Source organism: Rhipicephalus microplus, unplaced genomic scaffold, assembly GCF_043290135.1.
Source record: "Rhipicephalus microplus isolate Deutch F79 unplaced genomic scaffold, USDA_Rmic scaffold_24, whole genome shotgun sequence".
Classification (NCBI taxonomy): Eukaryota; Metazoa; Arthropoda; class Arachnida; order Ixodida; family Ixodidae; genus Rhipicephalus; species Rhipicephalus microplus.
This window is the reverse complement of record NW_027464597.1, coordinates 9365828-9384236: the sequence shown is the minus strand read 5'-3', so window position 1 is coordinate 9384236 and position 18409 is coordinate 9365828. Positions and strand designations below refer to the sequence as shown.

General features: G+C 46.2%; 1 protein-coding gene across 1 annotated transcript in view; it reads right to left on the bottom strand.

The window, feature by feature from the left end:
- Window positions 1-17551, bottom strand: part of LOC142786517 (uncharacterized) — a 52884-nt gene extending 35333 nt beyond the window's left edge. The window contains exons 1-3 of the mRNA XM_075884244.1: window positions 17541-17551; window positions 4485-4514; window positions 3040-3192 (exon numbers count right to left, since the gene is read on the bottom strand). Of these exons, the coding sequence (XP_075740359.1) occupies window positions 3040-3121 (82 nt within the window). The 5' untranslated portion in view covers window positions 3122-3192; window positions 4485-4514; window positions 17541-17551. The remainder of the gene's footprint in view (window positions 1-3039; window positions 3193-4484; window positions 4515-17540) is intronic.
- Between the last annotated feature and the right edge of the window lie 858 nt (window positions 17552-18409).

The following is an 18409-nucleotide window of genomic DNA, read 5'->3' as shown; positions in this document are numbered from 1 at the left end:
CTGGGGACCGAGTGTGGGTGTGGATCCCTGTCTGGCGACCAGGCTTATCCGAAAAACTCCTAAGCCGTTATTTTGGACCGTACAAGGTTCTTAGACGAATCACAGATCTTACCTACGAGGTATTTCCGGACGGCGCAGCGTCTTCTCGTCGACAGCTTCGGCCCGAAACCGTGCATGTCCTTAGGCTGAAGCCCTACTTCACACAGTAGCCCTTGTGGTTTCACGTGCTACGACATGCCGTGACATTGCGTTGCTGCTGCTGTTTGTGTTCTCGTGTGTTTTTATGCCCTTTCTTTTTGCGCTTGGCGGGAGCGTTGGCGAAACTTCCTCATTTGCGCTGCGAGTAGTGGCACTCTCCCTCTTTTGGTTCTCTATATCTGCGTGTGTATACCTTCATTTTTTTTATTTACGAGCATCGAGTCGATGCTTTCAAAGGGGGGGACTATTGCCACATGGTTTGTTTGGGTGAGATCGAAGAGTGAAAGAAGACAAAGACGATCTCTCTGAGCCGCTGCTTGAGTAGTCGACTAAACGAGCCCATTTTTTATCAAGTTTGTCGAGAGTAACGTGACAATATCGTTTTTGGGCAGCGGCACCGCGCACGTTCGTCGTCCACCCCTTTCAGATGCTCTTCCGCGTCGCTCTTCTGCAAGCGTTCTAGCACCGGAGTTCTTGCCCTCAGTTACGCCTCGAGCAACGCTGTCATCACTGGCTGCGCGTTCTTGTTTCCTAATGCGTTTTTGCTGTCGCAATGGCATTGCTACCTGCCACTGACCATTCTTGGCTTCGTCGTCGCGTTCCTCCGCAGAGTCTTTTTCCTTGTTCTCGGCGTCGCTAGTAGATTCCCCTTGTAGCACCTCGTCAGGTGAAAGGAAATCTTCGTTGGCGTCCACCGCAGAGCTCACTTGGGTTTCGATGTCTTGGTCATCCATGTCCATAAGTGCCTGGGCTAGTTCCGGGTTGTTGTCCGTTGGGGTTCCGGTAGGTGCAGCGTGACGCGTGGGCCGAGAGCTGGCTGCCAGGACTACGCGTTCCGCTTCGCCGCGAAGATTAGCGTGGCGGGTTGGCATGCTCTGCCGAAGGTCTTCACTTCTCAGAGGAAACCGAGATCGCTTGACCAAAGACGTGGTGTCAGCGTGTACCTGACGTCTTCCTGCACAATTGCCGTAGTTTCACTGGTAGTCTTCCTTCCTTCCTTCCTTCCTTCCTTCCTTCCTTCCTTCCTTCCTTCCTTCCTTCCTTCCTTCCTTCCTTCCTTCCTTCCTTCCTTCCTTCCTTCCTTCCTTCCTTCCTTCCTTCCTTCCTTCCTTCCTTCCTTCCTTCCTTCCTTCCTTCCTTCCTTCCTTCCTTCCTTCCTTCCTTCCTTCCTTCCTTCCTTCCTTCCTTCCTTCCTTCCTTCCTTCCTTCCTTCCTTCCTTCCTTCCTTCCTTCCTTCCTTCCTTCCTTCCTTCCTTCCTTCCTTCCTTCCTTCCTTCCTTCCTTCCTTCCTTCCTTCCTTCCTTTACTTTTTCTTTCTTTATTTTTATTCGATTTTCTATTCTGATTTCTGTATTTTTCTTTCTTTATTCCCTTATTTATTTCTATCGCATAGCGCAATGCTCCTCGACGTTCTCCTCCTTCAGACCGGGAATCGTGCCTTCACCCGCTTGCTTAGCAACGCAACACTGCCCTTTCTTCAGGCAACAACGACGCAAACATGCACGGCAAAGAAATGAACTTTGAAAAGTCAACGGAGAAATGCGGCTACGTAAAGCGACGACAGCCCCCAATAAAAGGCCAGATTGCCTCAATTCTTTTTTAACGTTCGCTGGAGGCTCGAATAAACCCTTTAGAACGCTAATATATGCAATAACACTCTTTGAAGTAAAATGAAAGAAATATTGAGTGAGATACCTTAAACTGCGTTTTAACTCGAGGAACTGTGGCACCACATGTTAATTTCTTTACACGAAGAGACTTTTCTCACTGACTTATACCCCTGTCACACGGGCACCCGCGAAGACCGTTTAACTCCCTCGACCTTACGACAGCGAAGATGCGGTCCGTGTCACACGGCCATCCTTACGCAAACGAAAGTAAACGGAGCGTTTCGCAAAGGACGTTCAACGATCTCCCTTCGCAGCGAAACGAGGTACTCTCGTCCCCAGCAGTCTAGAGGTCAGAGAAAAATTTCGAGCACCAAGTGGCCGCAACGAAAGAATAATACATTTTGGCAATCTTAAACGTTCTTTCGTTGTACTACTCATTCAAAACGCGTGTTTGTTTACATATATTTACGCCCGCCAGAGTTCACTTAAACACCAATGCTCTACACTCCGCGCCCCGCACGTGGTGCCTCGTGAGTTGGGCCGGCCGGCGCCATTGAAAAATATTTCGTCCATGCGTGTGGTTGTGGTCGTCGCTGTGTCACTCAGGGCTGAAGAACACGAAATGTGCGCTCACGAGGCAAGGAAGCACAAGAACTTTCGCACACGGGCATGTACACAGGCAACAAAACAACTAAAAGCACAATGTGGCCAGCGTCACTAGCTGCATCGCTACAATTAGCAAATTCGTTTTTATTTAAAAATATGTTTATGCTTTCTTAGCCTCTTACCTCCTTAATAGTATTCTTTTTGTAAAAACCCCATAACGAGGATTCACAAAAAGTCAATAGAGATGAATTTAGAATACTTTTCCAAAAATCAAACAGCGCCAGCTGAGCCCCCTCACGCCAACTGTTACAACCTTTTCATTGCCGTGTGACACTGCCACAACTCCTTCTCCGTAGAACCACTTAGGGAAGATTTACGTTGACGGTGTTCAACGAAGTTTAGTGGTGGCCATGTGACAGGGGTATAAAATCACGGAACTAAAGTCATACGTTCGGCATCCCGAATATGAAATGTTGCGACAGTAGAACGACCACCTTGTAAACTTTACTCTAGTTTAAAGGCGGCTATAGCGAATGCCAGCTGAATATTTGAGAAAACACACTTTAGTGTCGAGCAAGAAGTAGAAGCGGCGCTGACGTATTACGTTGAAATATTTCATAATTACCTTTGCCGTCCAGTTGAAGGGCGTTCTCAGTGCCACCAAAGTTTTCGATCATTAAGGTCGTGTCGCATGTCGTGGTTGCCATTTGAGCCGAAGCTGCGTTGATCTTGTACTTGAGGGCGACTAAGCAAATGAGAGGGTTGCTGTCCCTATCATCTGCAACACAGGGCGGAGGAAAAAAACTGCGGCAATACGCGATATTGCGGACGCAAACTGATGTGATACCCACTTCCGTAACGAAAAAAAAAGGAAAAGCCCTATCTAGAAAAGTGGGGCAGCTAAACCTAGCGTTAGCGTACCTGACGTTCTTTCTTTCTTTCTTTCTTTCTTTCTTTCTTTCTTTCTTTCTTTCTTTCTTTCTTTCTTTCTTTCTTTCTTTCTTTCTTTCTTTCTTTCTTTCTTTCTTTCTTTCTTTCTTTCTTTCTTTCCTTCTTTCTTTCTTTCTTTCTCTCTTTCTTTCTTTCTTTCTCATCATAAGAGACCATGAGGCCTTCCATAGCAATATTTTTTTTTCGAGGAGGGTTAACGGTAAAATAGTATTAAGGCATGTTAATGTTGCACACAGATAAAAAAAATGTGATCTAGCAAAATATCAGTCGCAAATTTCCAGCACCCATACACTTAATGCTATATCCATCGTCACATTAGGAACATGGCTACACACCGACTATATTACAAAATCACAGCCAACTGATTATAGCCCAGTCTAGCACATCGCTACAACTTGATTTTGTTGATCATATCACATTTTGTGATAAAGTCGTCCAAGTTTAACACTGAGACCGACAAAAAGGTTAATGTAGGCTGAATAATGCCTTCAAAACACAATGTCCTTTGACTACAATCCTACACTTTATCTTTAACTTGTATGGGCGAAAGCTGCATCTGTGTGAATAACGCGTCAATTCGTTTCGCACTTAGCACGACTTTACGTTGCATAATTTACTGTCTTTCAGTTGTGATGTTATATCTGACGTTCCTTTTTTTATTCAGGTAACCTGTTTAAATGTTGTAAAGTTGGTGGAGAATGGCGGCATAGAGCTAGAAATAAATCACTGAATGACGTCAAGTTCCGCAACGAACCAATTAGCTCAAATATATCTGCCGATTAAGTGTCATTTGTTCCCCGCTACGAAGCTCTCAATCGAACAAAAGATTTATGAACCAACTAGAGCGTCTGTTTGCGTGTTGGCACAAAGGAGAACATCCCGCTGAGCTCCCATTCATCATGCTTTGTTGATTACGGTTTAATCAGTGCAGAAACAAAGCAGAAAGCTTCTGCCATTGACTTCTTGGTTTAAGACGAGCTTCGTGCACACGATAACATCCTAAGTTTCTGCGGAAACAACGTCGGAGCTGAGAGGTGGGTGGATCTCACTGCTAGCTGCATGAGCTCGTTGAGGCGGATGTATATGCCCAAGAGCAGGCGAACACGCAGCCCAACTTACGAGGTTTCCATGGCTTGTTCTCGGTAGTGGCTGAAAAAAAAAAGAGCCGAGTGAGAACAACTGAGGAGCACTGTCTCAGTCGGGGAAACACGGAGACAATAGAGGCTTCGCATTGGCGTGCCTGAAGCGCTGCTTTTCTTTCTTGCATGATTAGAGGACTAAAATGTTTTTTTTAAAGATGTCGGCATAGGAGGGCATTGTTCCGAGTTTCCGATGCCAATATCCTCCCTGTACCCGAGCTAAAGCATGCCCCGTAACTTTTCATTGTTTAATGAAAGCCTTACACGGTTGTCCAACCGCCTGACCTCCAAAACGATATGAGCATAAATAAAAAAAAAGAGGCTATTTGTGGCTAAACAAACGCCGATCCTTGTCGCAATCGGAAAAGCCCGCTGGTGCAATTTACGGCTAAGAACTGGCGGTGATTGGTAGAGAAGACGATTATCGCAATGGCTTCAGTTACGCTTCATTGGACTAAGCGCTATTTTTCAAAAATATTGATTCCCTATATTTCGGTGGATTCTCATGATCCTCGGTTAAGCTTCCGCTTCTGCTTTCGAGCTGTGGTTGAGGAGAGTTCTAGGGAACGTCACCGGATTGACATATCAATTACTTCAAGCTTAGCTTAAACAAATCTATTTTATAGTATTCTTGATTTGTTCCGTTGTAAGGGAATACTGGGTATTCGGTCGGACATACGCGCACTCTCCGTTTGTAGGGGGTGAGCCGACAAAAAATCAACCCCGCGTGCTCAAGTGGTTCGACCACTGACCGGTGATAGGCCCACGCCTGATTAAACCCGGACTAGGGGCAAGAGTCGGGATACAACGCACACTTTTCTAGACCAAGAACGAAAACACGTGAGACTACTCAAGCCATACATACTACGCGCGACATTCCTTCACGCGATACACCCAGCGCGTGCCATGAGGTGACCATTTCTCCCCCAAAATGCCCCGAAGTAGCCCACTCGCTCAAAAAGTGCACTCCATGGCATGATGTCATACTTAAAAAAAATTGGCAGATCCCAAGTACAGTGGGAATCGATGATATGCGAAGCACGAATGAGGTATATTGATATGTCACTTTAAAATCACGACAACATGACGAGGCGCGTGAATGTAGTATAAAGTAAACGCAAGTAGAAATGTTATGGGCACTGAGGTACCTAGATGAGATGAGAGTATGTAGTCGCGTAATGACGGCACCACTAACGTTTGCAATACCAGCCCCAGCAGTGGTCGGCATGTAAATTATGCCGTACATGACTTCCGTGCCATAATTCATATTTGCCATAATCATATTTGCGCCTGGCAGTTGTGTTCGTCGTCCATTCACGAGACGTAATACTAAGTTTGGTACATGTGAAGCTTGCGAAACGGCCTCGAACGCGCTATGAGCGTAGCATGAAGTCACGTTTTACATGACACGCATGGCTAGAGTATCATGTTTGGACGTGTCATTTACCTTCGTTGTCTAATCATGTCACGTAAAACCTTATTGATTGATATGTGGGGTTTAACGTCTCAAAACCACCGTATGAGTATGAGAGACACCGTAGTGGAGAGCTCCGGAAATTTAGGCAACCTTAACGTGCACCAAAACCTGAGCAAGCGGGCCTACAGCATTTCCACCTCCATCGAAAATGAAGCCGCCGCAACCGGAAGTCGCGTAAAACCTAATTTCGTATATGTGAAGCTATCGAAACGACTGTGAGCACGTTATGAGAGTAGCATTTGGTCATGTTGTACAAGACACGGATGTCACGATTATCATCTTCGCTTCAGTCATATACCTTCGTCATCCACTCACGTCTCGCAATACCAAATTTGGTATGTGTCAAGCTAGCGCAACGGCAAGTTGCGCACCATGAGCGTGGCATGTCCACGTTAGGGCCTGTCACTTATGTTCGCCGTGCAGTCTTGTCATATGTGTGCAGTCTTAATTATGTCATGTGGATGGAACCACCGCAAGAGCATGCAAAACCATGACTTGCGAATCATGACGTTCATGACATACGTGTCATGATTTCCCCATTATGACTAGTCATTTAGGCTGGTCATACAGTCATGTTATTCTATACTAATTTCGGTATAGATATCATTATCAAAAGGGCCAGTAGAGCTAAGTGTTGTAGGCGGCTAGATAGACAGACTGATACGGCCGAAGTCGCCGAAGTTCGCTAAAAAATGCTTCGCGTTTAAAACTCGACGCTGACGTGGAGACAAGAAACCACGACTCGTGAACTATCGATAAACACTGGATGAAATACGACAAAGACAGGCTCAGCGAGACAGGAGAGCCGTCGAATGCGGCGCTTATCTACGGTTGGTACGTCATCGAAGACCCGTGCTGATGAACTCCAGGCTGCTGCTTCACTGCCTTATAGGTCGTTGGTCGTAGGGCAGATCTTCGGAATACACACCGCTGCCGTATAGGTTGCAAACCCTCGTGCCATGGGTTCGACCACGAAGACAGGACCACGTGGCCCGGCCTACGACGGTCCGTCGTCCGCGCATTTCCTCCGCTCGAACAACTCTGTCTCTCCCTCGTTGACTGTCTGTCTTTCCATCGTTCGGTACACAAAAGAGTTGTCGTTCACCGCCACGCCCCTCTGTCGGTGGCTGACTGACGGGAACGGAGCCCCCGTGCTGTATTCTCACTTGCCTCACACGCGTATTTTGTGAGCCCCATTCATATTGGCGCATTTAAGCCAAAGCTTGTCGGTTCCCGATCCAGATTCATAGCTCTACTTTCCTGTGCATACACTGAAGACACCTCATTCTGTGATTCTAGCGTTAAAGATTGTGTCTGCCTGAGTTCGTTGGACACACGTAGCGAGGAGGGTCGCAGCCAACTACTTGGACGAGGACAGAAAGACCCAGTGGAGTGTCGCAGGTCGTTCCTCTCTCGTCCAAGCAGTGTGCTGGAACCTGAAGCTCGGGCAGGGCGAACGCCGGCGACAGAGCCTAATGTGAGGCACAAGTGCCTCGTTCGAAAGGACGCGCCGCTCTTGTGCTCGATGCATTGTTAGCAGCGACTCAATATAAGTCCTCTGTAGTGCCACCACCGGAGGCATGCGCTGCCTGCCTTAAATCTCACTTTGCGTTCGCGCCTAGAACGCTGACGACGCCAAGCACTCTGTTTGTTGTCTTGTATTAGAATAGTTTGTCTCTCTTGTTGCGGCTAGTGGACTTGTTCTGATCGTCCTTGCCTAGACACGGATTAAAATGCGATATTTGCAAAGAATTGGTCTCGTAAATTCCCACAATGAGCAAAACTGAGCTACCATTCGATAAACTATGCAACCACATTAAACTACTGCAGTGGTTTTACAGAGTAGCTCTTATAGGGCTGGACCTGACGACAAATAAGGGTTCGCGTCGTCATGCTCAAGTTTTCAGATAAGCTCATATATATTGTAACTGCCTCAATCGCTGACGAAATGGTTTCCACACTGTGAAATGGTAAGTGGCTGCTCCAGAGTGAATGGTATGTTTTGAACTCGCTGTAGCGGGGTGTGTGGCAAGTGCTGCGACATGAGCTTAGCGGTATATTTCAGCTCAAGAAAAAGTGTAATCGCAGACGCCGCACAACGTCTCAAAATGTCTAAAAAATCTCCAAAAAATTGCAAGGGCAGCACAGAAAAACCGAGGCTCCGCTGTTTGTATGAATTTCACTCTGGTTGGAACTTCTTTTTACGTCAATATTTTGGAAAAATTCGTCTGTACGAACACAGACAAATGTAAACAATATCTGCGAGAATGGTGTTACAGCCCACAATAAAGGTTGCGTACAGTCCTTAGAAATTTAGCAAATAGGAGCAGTGCGTTTCCATCGCGAAAAGTGCTACATGATGGTACGTGATTGTGGTGGTACAGAGAAGGGGAGGAGCTCGAGACAGCCGTGTTCGCAACGCAGTATGTTCGCACGCTCATCGTTGGCAGGACAGCCTTTATGGCACGTGGAAATGCATAATGCATAACTGCGCTGGCATCTTCCCGGCCGCCAAAGGCTGTTGTGATGTCTTCATAACGAGAGCAAGGCTAGCTGGGCTACAGTGATATATGGGCCATCGGCATTCGCCTTGACTAATCGACTGTGTATTTCCCAACTACACAATCGACTGCATCATATCCAAACAACACAGGATGTAGGGTCAGGCGTATACAAAGCTTTGAGAGTTACGAGAAAAAAATGTCCAACAGGAAGTGTCGGGGGGGGGGGGGGGGGGAGCAACGTTTGGACAACAGGACTTGTCTTTTCCAGAGTAACATCGAGATCGTTTGTCAGGTCAGGGCAAGTTTAGTCAAGGCACCTTGGAAACATCGAGCCTCAAATATAGCTGTTCCCACAGTCTTGTCCTATATATAGTGCGATAGTTGCAAGACTGTCCTGTTTTTTTTACTAAATGATTGCTATGTCGCAAAGAAACTGAGAACAAAACTTCAACAGTTGTTACTGCACGTCAAAGGTCAGCATGCGTTGATGTGTTGATGCCAGACATAAGTGCAACAAATTTCTAGTCTTCGAATTTACTTTCAACAGTAGTGTTTTTTTTAATTTATGGTGCTTTGCGAAATCGCAACTCGAGTCCAGATAATTAAAAGGTGCTACTTTTTGATATAAAGACAATATTAGTAATTGTTCCGTTTTTAAGCGCCGACACCATGCTGTGATAACGCGAAACGCGGTAGTTCAGAGCTACGGAAATATACGAGATGAACCCAATAGCATTCTGCCTGCATTGAAATGCGGTCATCGAGGTTCGTATCAGATACCGCGATATTTGGATGAGCAGTCAAGCAATGCCCGAGGAGATGTATTAGCAGAATTCGCAGAGCGAAATAATTTACAGGTCTTGAATACCTTCTACCGAAAACGAGTTGACCGTAAATGGACATGGAGGCGCCCTAATGGCGAAAATAAGAACTAAACAGGCTTTATACTCAGTGCACACGCACGAGTCGTGCAGGAAGTGGAAGTGATTGGCAAGGTACGATTCAGTGACCATAAAATTGTACGGTCTCGAATTCGCCTAAATTTGAAGAAGGGTCGACAGAAACTGATACACAAGAGGATAATCAATGAGCAAGCACTGGAGGTAAAATACATGAATTCAGAGTCTCCCTTCAGAACAGATTCTCGGCTCTTATAGAGGAGACCAGCCTTAGCGTTGATGCGATGAATGATAATCTAACGAGCATTATTATGGAGCGTGCAGTAAAAGCCAAGGTATGGTAGTGAGACAGACCACTTGCAAGATGTCCCAGGAGACGAAAAATCTCATGAAATCGTCAAACACAACAGACAAAATAGAACTGGCCGCGGGCTTCTTAAGCTTATAATTAAGAAGCATAAGGTACCCGATACATGAAGGTATAACGTGGTGAGAATTGAACATGCTCTAAAACGAAGGAAGTGTCAAAGCGGTAAAAATAAAACTTCTGATAGGCGAAAACCAGATGTATGCAATAAGGGATAAGGAAGAAAAATTAGCGACCTATATGAATAGGATAGCTAAAGTAGCGGAGGAGTTCTACAGAGATCTGCACAGTAGTCGGGACAACCGGAATAATATAAGAACTGGCAGTATCCTAGATGACACCCCACCAGTAATTACAAAAGAAGTCAGGAAAGCCTTGGAGGGAATGCAAAGAGAAAAAGCGGGTAGTGAGAATCACGTAACATCAGATGTGCTGAAAGATGGAGGACAAATTGTGTAAGAAAAACTAACCATCCTGTTTACGAAATATCTTCTGACAGGAAGGGTACCATAATCTTGTAAAAATGCTAACATAATATTAATCCTTAATAAAAGAGATGATAAGGACTTGAATAACTACAGGCCGATTAGCTTGCTCTCCGTCGTATACAAGCTATTTACGAAGGTAATTGCTAACGAAATTAAGACAACATTAGAATTCAATCAACCGAAGGATTTCGTACAGGCTACTCCACAATGGACCTAATCATACTGTTACGGGGGTGAGAGAATGAATGAAATAAATATATTTACAAAATATACAGGAAGAGTCAGAGGCAGCTGCAGCCAAGATGGAAGACCAGCAGCAACAACACGAGCACAGTCGCTTTCATCGTCTTCGTTGTCTATGGTGCTCTTTCGTTGCCGATGTCGTGTAACATATAACCCCCCGCTGCTGGCAGCGCCGTCTCGGCGCCTAAAGGAGAGTAGGGTCATATGCGGATATGTACGGTTTGAGGCGGGTCACGTGGACGACGTCAGTAGCGGGTGCGGACGACGATGACAGACTGTCCAACGGAGCAATCTGGTATGTGACATCGGTAAGCCGGCGTAAAACTTTGTGAGGCCCCGAGTAGCGAGACAGGAGCTTCGAAGAGAGGCCAACGTGGCGGCATGGTGTCCAGAGGAGGACCAATGAACCTGGAGAGTATGAAACTACTCTGTGATGGCTATCGTAGCGGGCCTTCTGAGAGAGCTGCGAGCCAAGAAGACGTTGCCGTGCGATTTGGCGGGCCACTTGCGCCCGAGCAGTGGCATCCCGGGCGTACTCTGTAACCGTTTGCGTAGTTGATGGGAGAAGAGTCTCGAAGGGTAACGCTGGATGGCGGCCGAACAATAAATAGAATGGGGAGAAGCCAGCGGTGCCGTGGCGTGACGAATTGTACGCAAATGTCACATAAGGCAAAGTACTATACCAATCAAGGTGATCTTCGGAAACGTACATGGAGAGCATTGTTGTCAGTGTTCGATTTAGGCGCTCGGTAAGACCATTTATTTGTGGGTGATAGGCCGTAGTGAGCTTGTGACGCATCGAACACGAGCGAAGGATGTCACTTACTACTTTTGAAAGAAATGAGCGACCACGATCAGTCAGCAGCTGTCGAGGAGCACCATGGTGAAGAATTACGTCACGAAGCAAGAAGTCCGCGACGTCAGTGACACAGCTTGTCGGTAGCGCTCGTGTAATAGCGTATCTTGTGGCGTAATCAGTGGCTACGGCTATCCACTTGTTTCTGGTGAGAAAAGTAGGAAATGGTCCAACGAGATCAAGACCAACGCGGTAGAAGGGAACGGTGGGTATGTCTATTGGTTGGAGCGGACCAGTTGGTGGCAAGGTGGAATGTTTGGAGCGCTGGCAGGACTCACATGCAGCAACGTATCGGCGCACAAAACGGTAAAGGCCTGGCCAGAAGAATCTACGACGCACGCGATCGTACGTGCGCGTGACCCCAAGATGTCCCGCGGTTGGGGCGTCGTGAAGCTGTTCAAGTACAGCGGAACGGAGTGTCGCAGGAACTACGAGTAGTAGCTCTGGTCCTTCGGCACTGGTGTTGCGTCGGTAAAGAATGCCGTCGCGTAGAACGAACAAGGTTAGCGACGGTTCTACGTGAGGCAAGCGTAGACTCTGCATGATAGACCGCAAGTGGAGATCGCTGAGCTGTTCCTTGCATATGTTGGTGAAAGCCGACATGGCGAAGACACAAGGGTCAGAATCATGTGCTGAAAGGTCAGGTGGGTCCACGGGGTGACGGGATAGACAGTCAGCATCCTGGTGCATAAGGCCAGATTTGTATGCCACGTCGAAGCTGTATTCTTGTAGTTTCAAGGCCCAACGGCCAAGTCGTCCTGTTGGATATTTAAGGGATGACAGCCAGCACAAGGCATGGTGATCTGTAATTACCGAAAACGAGCGGCCAAACAAGTATGGTCGAAATTTTCCGACAGCCCAGACTAGTGCAAGGCACTCACGCTCTGTAATGGAAAACTTGCTCTCCGAAGGAGAAAGGAGGCGACTGGCATAAGCAATGACGCGATCTTGTCCTCGTTGCCGCTGGGCGAGAACAGCACCAATTCCATGTCCGCTGGCATCGGTACGAACTTCAGTATGGGCGGACGGGTCGAAATGGGCCAAGATGGGCGGGGAAGTAAGTAATGTTGTAAAGGTGCTGAAGGCAGTTGCTTGGTCAGTACCCCAATAAAAAGGCATGTCCTTCTTCAGTAGCTCCGTAAGTGGTCGGGCAACGTCAGCAAAATTCTTCACTAAACGTCGAAAGTAAGAACAAAGGCCGATAAAACTCCCTACATCTTTTGCGGAACGGGGTATGGGAAAATCTTTGACAACTCGAATTTTGCCAGGATCAGGTTGCACGCCTCGAGCACTGACAAGGTGGCCCAGCACAGTGATTTCCCTATGGCAAAAGCGACATTTGGAAGAGTTGAGCTGATGTCCTGCTTTCCGGAAAACCTCAAGAACAGCCGTTAGGCGCCTAAGGTGGCTTTCGAATGTAGGTGAAAATACGATGACGTCATCGAGATAGCACAGGCACGTGGTCCATTTGTATCCACGCAGAAGAGAGTCCATCATTCTTTCAAATCTAGCTGGCGCATTACACAATCCGGATGGCATAACCTTGAACTGGAAAAGTCCATCCGGCGTGATGAATGCGGTTTTATTGCGGTCTCGATGATCGACAGAAATCTGCCAGTATCCAGATCGCAAGTCGATAGATTAAAAGTAGGCAGAGCCATGTAGGCAGTCGAGAGCATCGTCAATCCGCGACAGTAGATACATGTCCTTACGTGTTACTTTGTTTAAGTGACGGTAGTCTACGCAGAAGCGCCAGCTGCCATCCTTCTTCTTGACTAGCACAACCGGCGATGCCCATGGACTGCAGGAAGGTTTGATGACGTCTTTTGTGAGCATTTCTTCAACTTCGTGCTGGATAACTTGTCGCTCAGCATTAGACGCGCGATAAGGACGTCGTCGTATGGGGCTGGCGTCTCCAGTGTTAATCCTATGAGTTACAAAGGATGTCTGACGCAAAGGGCGGTCATCAAAATCAAAGATGTCCCGGTAGGATTTCAGCAGGTGCCGGATGTCAGCTGTCTGTGGTGGAAGAAGGTCCGGAGCGATCATCTTGTTGATGGTGTCATCCGCTGCGCTCTTCGAGGACGAAAACGGAGCAAAGAACGAAGAAGATTTGGCAACGAACGCCGAAATGGCAGCATCTATAGAAAAAACTTCTGCCAGAGTCATACCATTTGGGATAACTTGAGCGCACAGTCTGAAGTTTAGGATCGGAAGAGATGCTGTATTTCCCGTGACTGTCAAAAGTGTGTGAGGCACGGCAACATTTTTGGCCAGCAGAACGTCAGCAATAGCTGTCAACATGTAGTCACCATCGGGAACAGGAGGGACACATCTCAGGTTCACGTAAGTAACGGCTTGAGGTGCTAGGCAAACGTGATCTGCAGAACACAGACGGGGTTGAGCTGGTGTTGGGTCGTCATGGTAACAAGGTAAATCAAGTTGAAGCATGCCGGTTCCACAATCAATAAGGGCAGAGTGGGCGGATAAAAAGTCCATGCCGAGGATAAATTCATGGAAACATTTCTCGAGCACAGCAAATAGCACTGTCGTGGAGCGATCAGCTACACTTATACGCGCGGAGCACATTCCAAGCACGGGAAACGTGCCGCCGTCGGCGACCTGGATGAGTGGCACAGTGGGTGGCGTTAAAACTTTCCTAAGGCGGCAACGAAGTTCTGAATTCATCACTGATATGTGAGCCCCTGTGTCCACCAGTGCAACAACGGGTGTGTCATCTACTTCAACGTCAATAAGGTTGCGTCGAGTCGGCAGCATGGTCAGAGGATTTGGCGGGCAAGTGGTCGATGCAGCATCACCTCCGGGAGCTGCATCATTTAGTTTTCCCGCGGCAGGTAATCAGTCGGCGACGTTGGTCGGCGAAATTGGGGCGAGCGAGACGATGGGCGACGGGAGAGCGGTGAACGGGACTGGTGAGCATGTGGAGATGGAGATCGACGACGATATGGCGGCATAGAAGGAACGTCTTCACTGGTGGCCTGAGGTGACTCCCGGTAAGTTTGAAAGCGTCCATGATCCCTCTCTGGCCGATGGGTGTACCCACAGGATGCTTGATGCCAATACCACCGAGTGTTACAATGGCGGGCCACGTGTCCGATACGGTGGCAGTTGAAACAAATCGGGCGATCGTCAGCAGTCCTCCACTCGGCTGGATTGCGAGGGCGCGCCGGAAGGTTTTGACTTTGGGCATACGAAACATGGGGTCGACGACGGTTGTCGGCTGAGAGGGAGCTGTAGTGCACTCGGAGGCCAGTCCAGCATTAAAAACCTCTTGTCGCACAATGGCATGTACCAGTGGCACCATCTGAGGGCTAGAGTCACAGGCATGGGAGCACGTGGACGCAGGAGACAGAGCTTCAAGTTCACGTCTGATGATCTTGGTCACGTGCTCTGCAGTTAACGGCGTCTGTAGCGCAGGCCTGTCTTCGCACGACCAGGTTGCTGCTGTGTTCGGTAGTCGAGTGAAATTATGGGCGATACGTCGACTTTTGGCGGCCTCAAAATGCTGGCACTCCTTGATGATGGCATCGACCGTGTTGCAGTCCTTGCATATGAGAAGGTTGAATGCATCATCTGCAATGCCTTTCAATATGTGAGCTACTTTTTCGGTTTCTTCCATACCGTTGTCCGCTTTTCGGCAAAGGGCAAGCACGTCCTGTATGTAAATCACGTAGGACTATGTTGACGTTTGCACACGAGATGCCAACTCCTTCTTGGCCGCTGCCTTTCTACCCACAGACTTGCCGAAAAGGGCGCGCATCTTTTCTTTGCACGCATCCCAGCTTCCCATTTCATCTTCGTGGTTCTCGAACCACACTTTTGCTGTTCCTTTCAAGCAGAACAGGATATTGGCTAACATAAGAGTTTCATCCCAGCGGTAATTCTTACTTGTACGTTCGTACAGCGGCAACCATTCTTCGATGTCGACATCATCCGTGCCACAGAACGTGCTAGGATCTTTTAGCTGCGGAAGGACAACAGTTGTTGTAATCGCCTCGGCGGGAGCCGGTCCCTGGTTTGCCATGGTGGAAAAATCCAAGCGTCGGCCACTGCGGAGCACCGTTATATCGTGTTGTACCCCGCATCTCCACCAAATGTTACGGGGGTGAGAAAATGAATGAAATAAATATATTTACAAAATATACAAGGAGAGTCAGAGGCAGCTGTAGCCAAGATGGAAGACTAGCAGCAACAACAACACGAGCACGGTCGCTTTCATCGTCTTCGTCGTCTATGGTGCTCTTTTGTTGCCGATGTCGTCTAACAATACTGTCAATCAGGTAATGGAAATGTGCGCGGAATGCAAGCAGCCCATATACATAGCCTTCATAGATTACGAGAACGCATTTGATTCAGAAGAGATATCAGCAGTCATGCGGACACTGTGGAATCAGCGCGTCAACGAAGCATAGACATCCTGGAACAAGTCTACACAGGATCAACTGTCACTATAATGCTCCATAAGGAAAGTGACATAATACCAATAAAGAAAAGTGTAAGACAAGGATTTATGATCTTCCTAGTGCTATTGACCGTGTGCTTGCAAGAGGTTTGAAGAAGCTTAGAATTGGAAGAGTTAGGGATAAGAGTTTATGGAGAGTACCCCAGTAACTTTTGTTTCACCAATGACATTGCATTGCTGAGTAACTCTGTGGACAAATCGCCATTCATGAATACTGAATTAGACAATGAGAGCAGAAACGTAGGTCTTAAAATTAGTCTTCAGAAAACGGAAGTAATGTACAACAACCTCGAAAGAGAACAGGACTCCGAGATAGGTAGCAGTACACTTAGAAGTTGCAAAATAGTACGTCTAGTTAGGACAAGTAGTAACCGTGGAGCCGAACCACGAGATTGAAGTAACTAGAAGAATAACAATATGGTGGAGCACATTGGGCAAGAACTCTCAAATCATGACAGATAGATTGCCACTATTCTTCAAGAGGAAGATATATAACAGCTACATCTTGCCGGTACTTACTAACGGAGCAGAAACCTGGAAGCTCACAAAGAGGGTTCAGCTTAAACTCGACGCAGCGAGCGATGGAAAGAAAAATTATAGGTGTAACCTTAAGAGACAATGAGAGAGCAGAGTGGATTACTGAACAATGAGGGATTAAGAATATCATAGTAGGAATCAAGAAGAAATGAACATGGGCCAGGCACGTAGCACGTAGGCAGGATAACTGCTGGTCATTAAGGGTAACTGACTGGATTCCCACAGAAGGTAAGCGGATGAGGGGGAAACAGAAAGTTAGGTGGGTAGATGAGACTATAAAGTTTTTGAGTGTAAAGAGGCAGAAGCAAACACAGCTGCGCCGAGTCGACTGTTGGAACATGGGAGAGGCCTCTGGCTGCAATGTGCGTAGTCAGGATAATAATAATAATAATAATAATAATAATAATAATAATAATAATAATAATAATAATAATAATAATAATAATAATAATAATAATAATAATAATATAATAATAATATTAATAATAATAAAGATAATAATAATAATAATAATAATAATAATAATAATAATAATAATAATAATAATAACAATAATAATAATGATGATGATGATGATGATGATGATGATGACGACGACGATGATGATGAAGGCATTTCTTGTAACATTGCAGAATCACGTTTTGAGTTCTAGGTTGCAAGAAAGCGCCAGACGCAAATTCGCATTTTCAATTTTTCCCACTAGAATGGTTGAAATTCTTAGACGTATCCTTCTGAAATATCAAAGTGAACGCCTGTGTGACGAGGTCAAACTACAACTGAAAAAAGTAGTATATCATATTTTATCAAAGTTATTATTGCCACCAACTCTCTTAATTTGATAATTCATGTTTGGCAATATTATTTAACGTCATTAATCAAAATAAATGTCGATGCAAATTTTCTTTCAGTACTTATGTTGCTTTTTCGCTAGCTTTCATGTTCTTAACCTGGAGCGAATCGAATGTTTTTTAGCTATAGCCGATATCGCAGAAGCTTCCGGGTTTTCGGTTGCGTTATCGAAAGAATGTCTTTGAATAGATGAGTGAATAAATGACATTTGTATGTAGTTCACTATAAGCATGGTTCGTTGTAGTGCTGTTTGTTATAACGAGGTTCTACTATATATGAATTTTTCGGGCACTTAAGGTATTTACTGCCTACTTAAATAGGAGTTGTACTTACTTTCAACGTCCTCTGTGAATGGCAAACAAACAGTGCGAAACAAATTATTACTTGACAACGCTCGAAAGATGAGACAAAGAGTTAACCCTCGCGTCTTGGCTGCCTTTTTTCTTTATTAGCACGTACTCGACTTCACCATTTCAGCTTGTTTTCGCATGGTGCACGAGGAATGGTTAACAATAAACATGTCAAAGCACCTGGTGCGTGCTTAGCTAAGTACTGAGGAAAACGATGTAAGCTTAGCCGGAAGTCATCACGGTGTCACTCAAATCGAACTTCCATAGGTGATCGATATCCAATCAAATTTCTTCGCTTCCGTGATGTCAACCACTAGGGTGTTGACTGAAATTCTTCGTTAACCGTGGAAATGCGTTCTTATGTCGCTGTTCTTTTGGATACAAAAGCTGGAAGTCCTGGCAGACTTGGTCAGCTATTCATAGACCATGGCACAGCCAAACTAAATATTCTAGACCAGGAAAAAAGTAGCACTTGTTAGTGGTACAGGCAACATGTCACTGTCTTCTTTTTCTCTTCCAAAAGCTTCCGGTCAAGTGCTCCTGGCTTTCCAAATAGTCAGAAAGTGTGTATTAAGAAATAAAACTGCGAATAGTACTGCTTCGAGTTGAAAGTAGTATTATCTAAATTTGACGTCAGATTATAAGTACACGTAAGGCAAGGTTTAATAAACTGTTAGAATGAATAAAGTTCATTAGTTCAGCTCATTGATAGAGCCGACCGAAGCTTTCGTTTCGAGAAGTAGGGATTGTTGCGCGATCGGCCGGAGCAGATCTCAACGAGTCATAGATAAGAGCTTTCTTCGGTTTTTTTTTCTGTAGTGCACCTAATATTTGCATCACCACAGATTATTC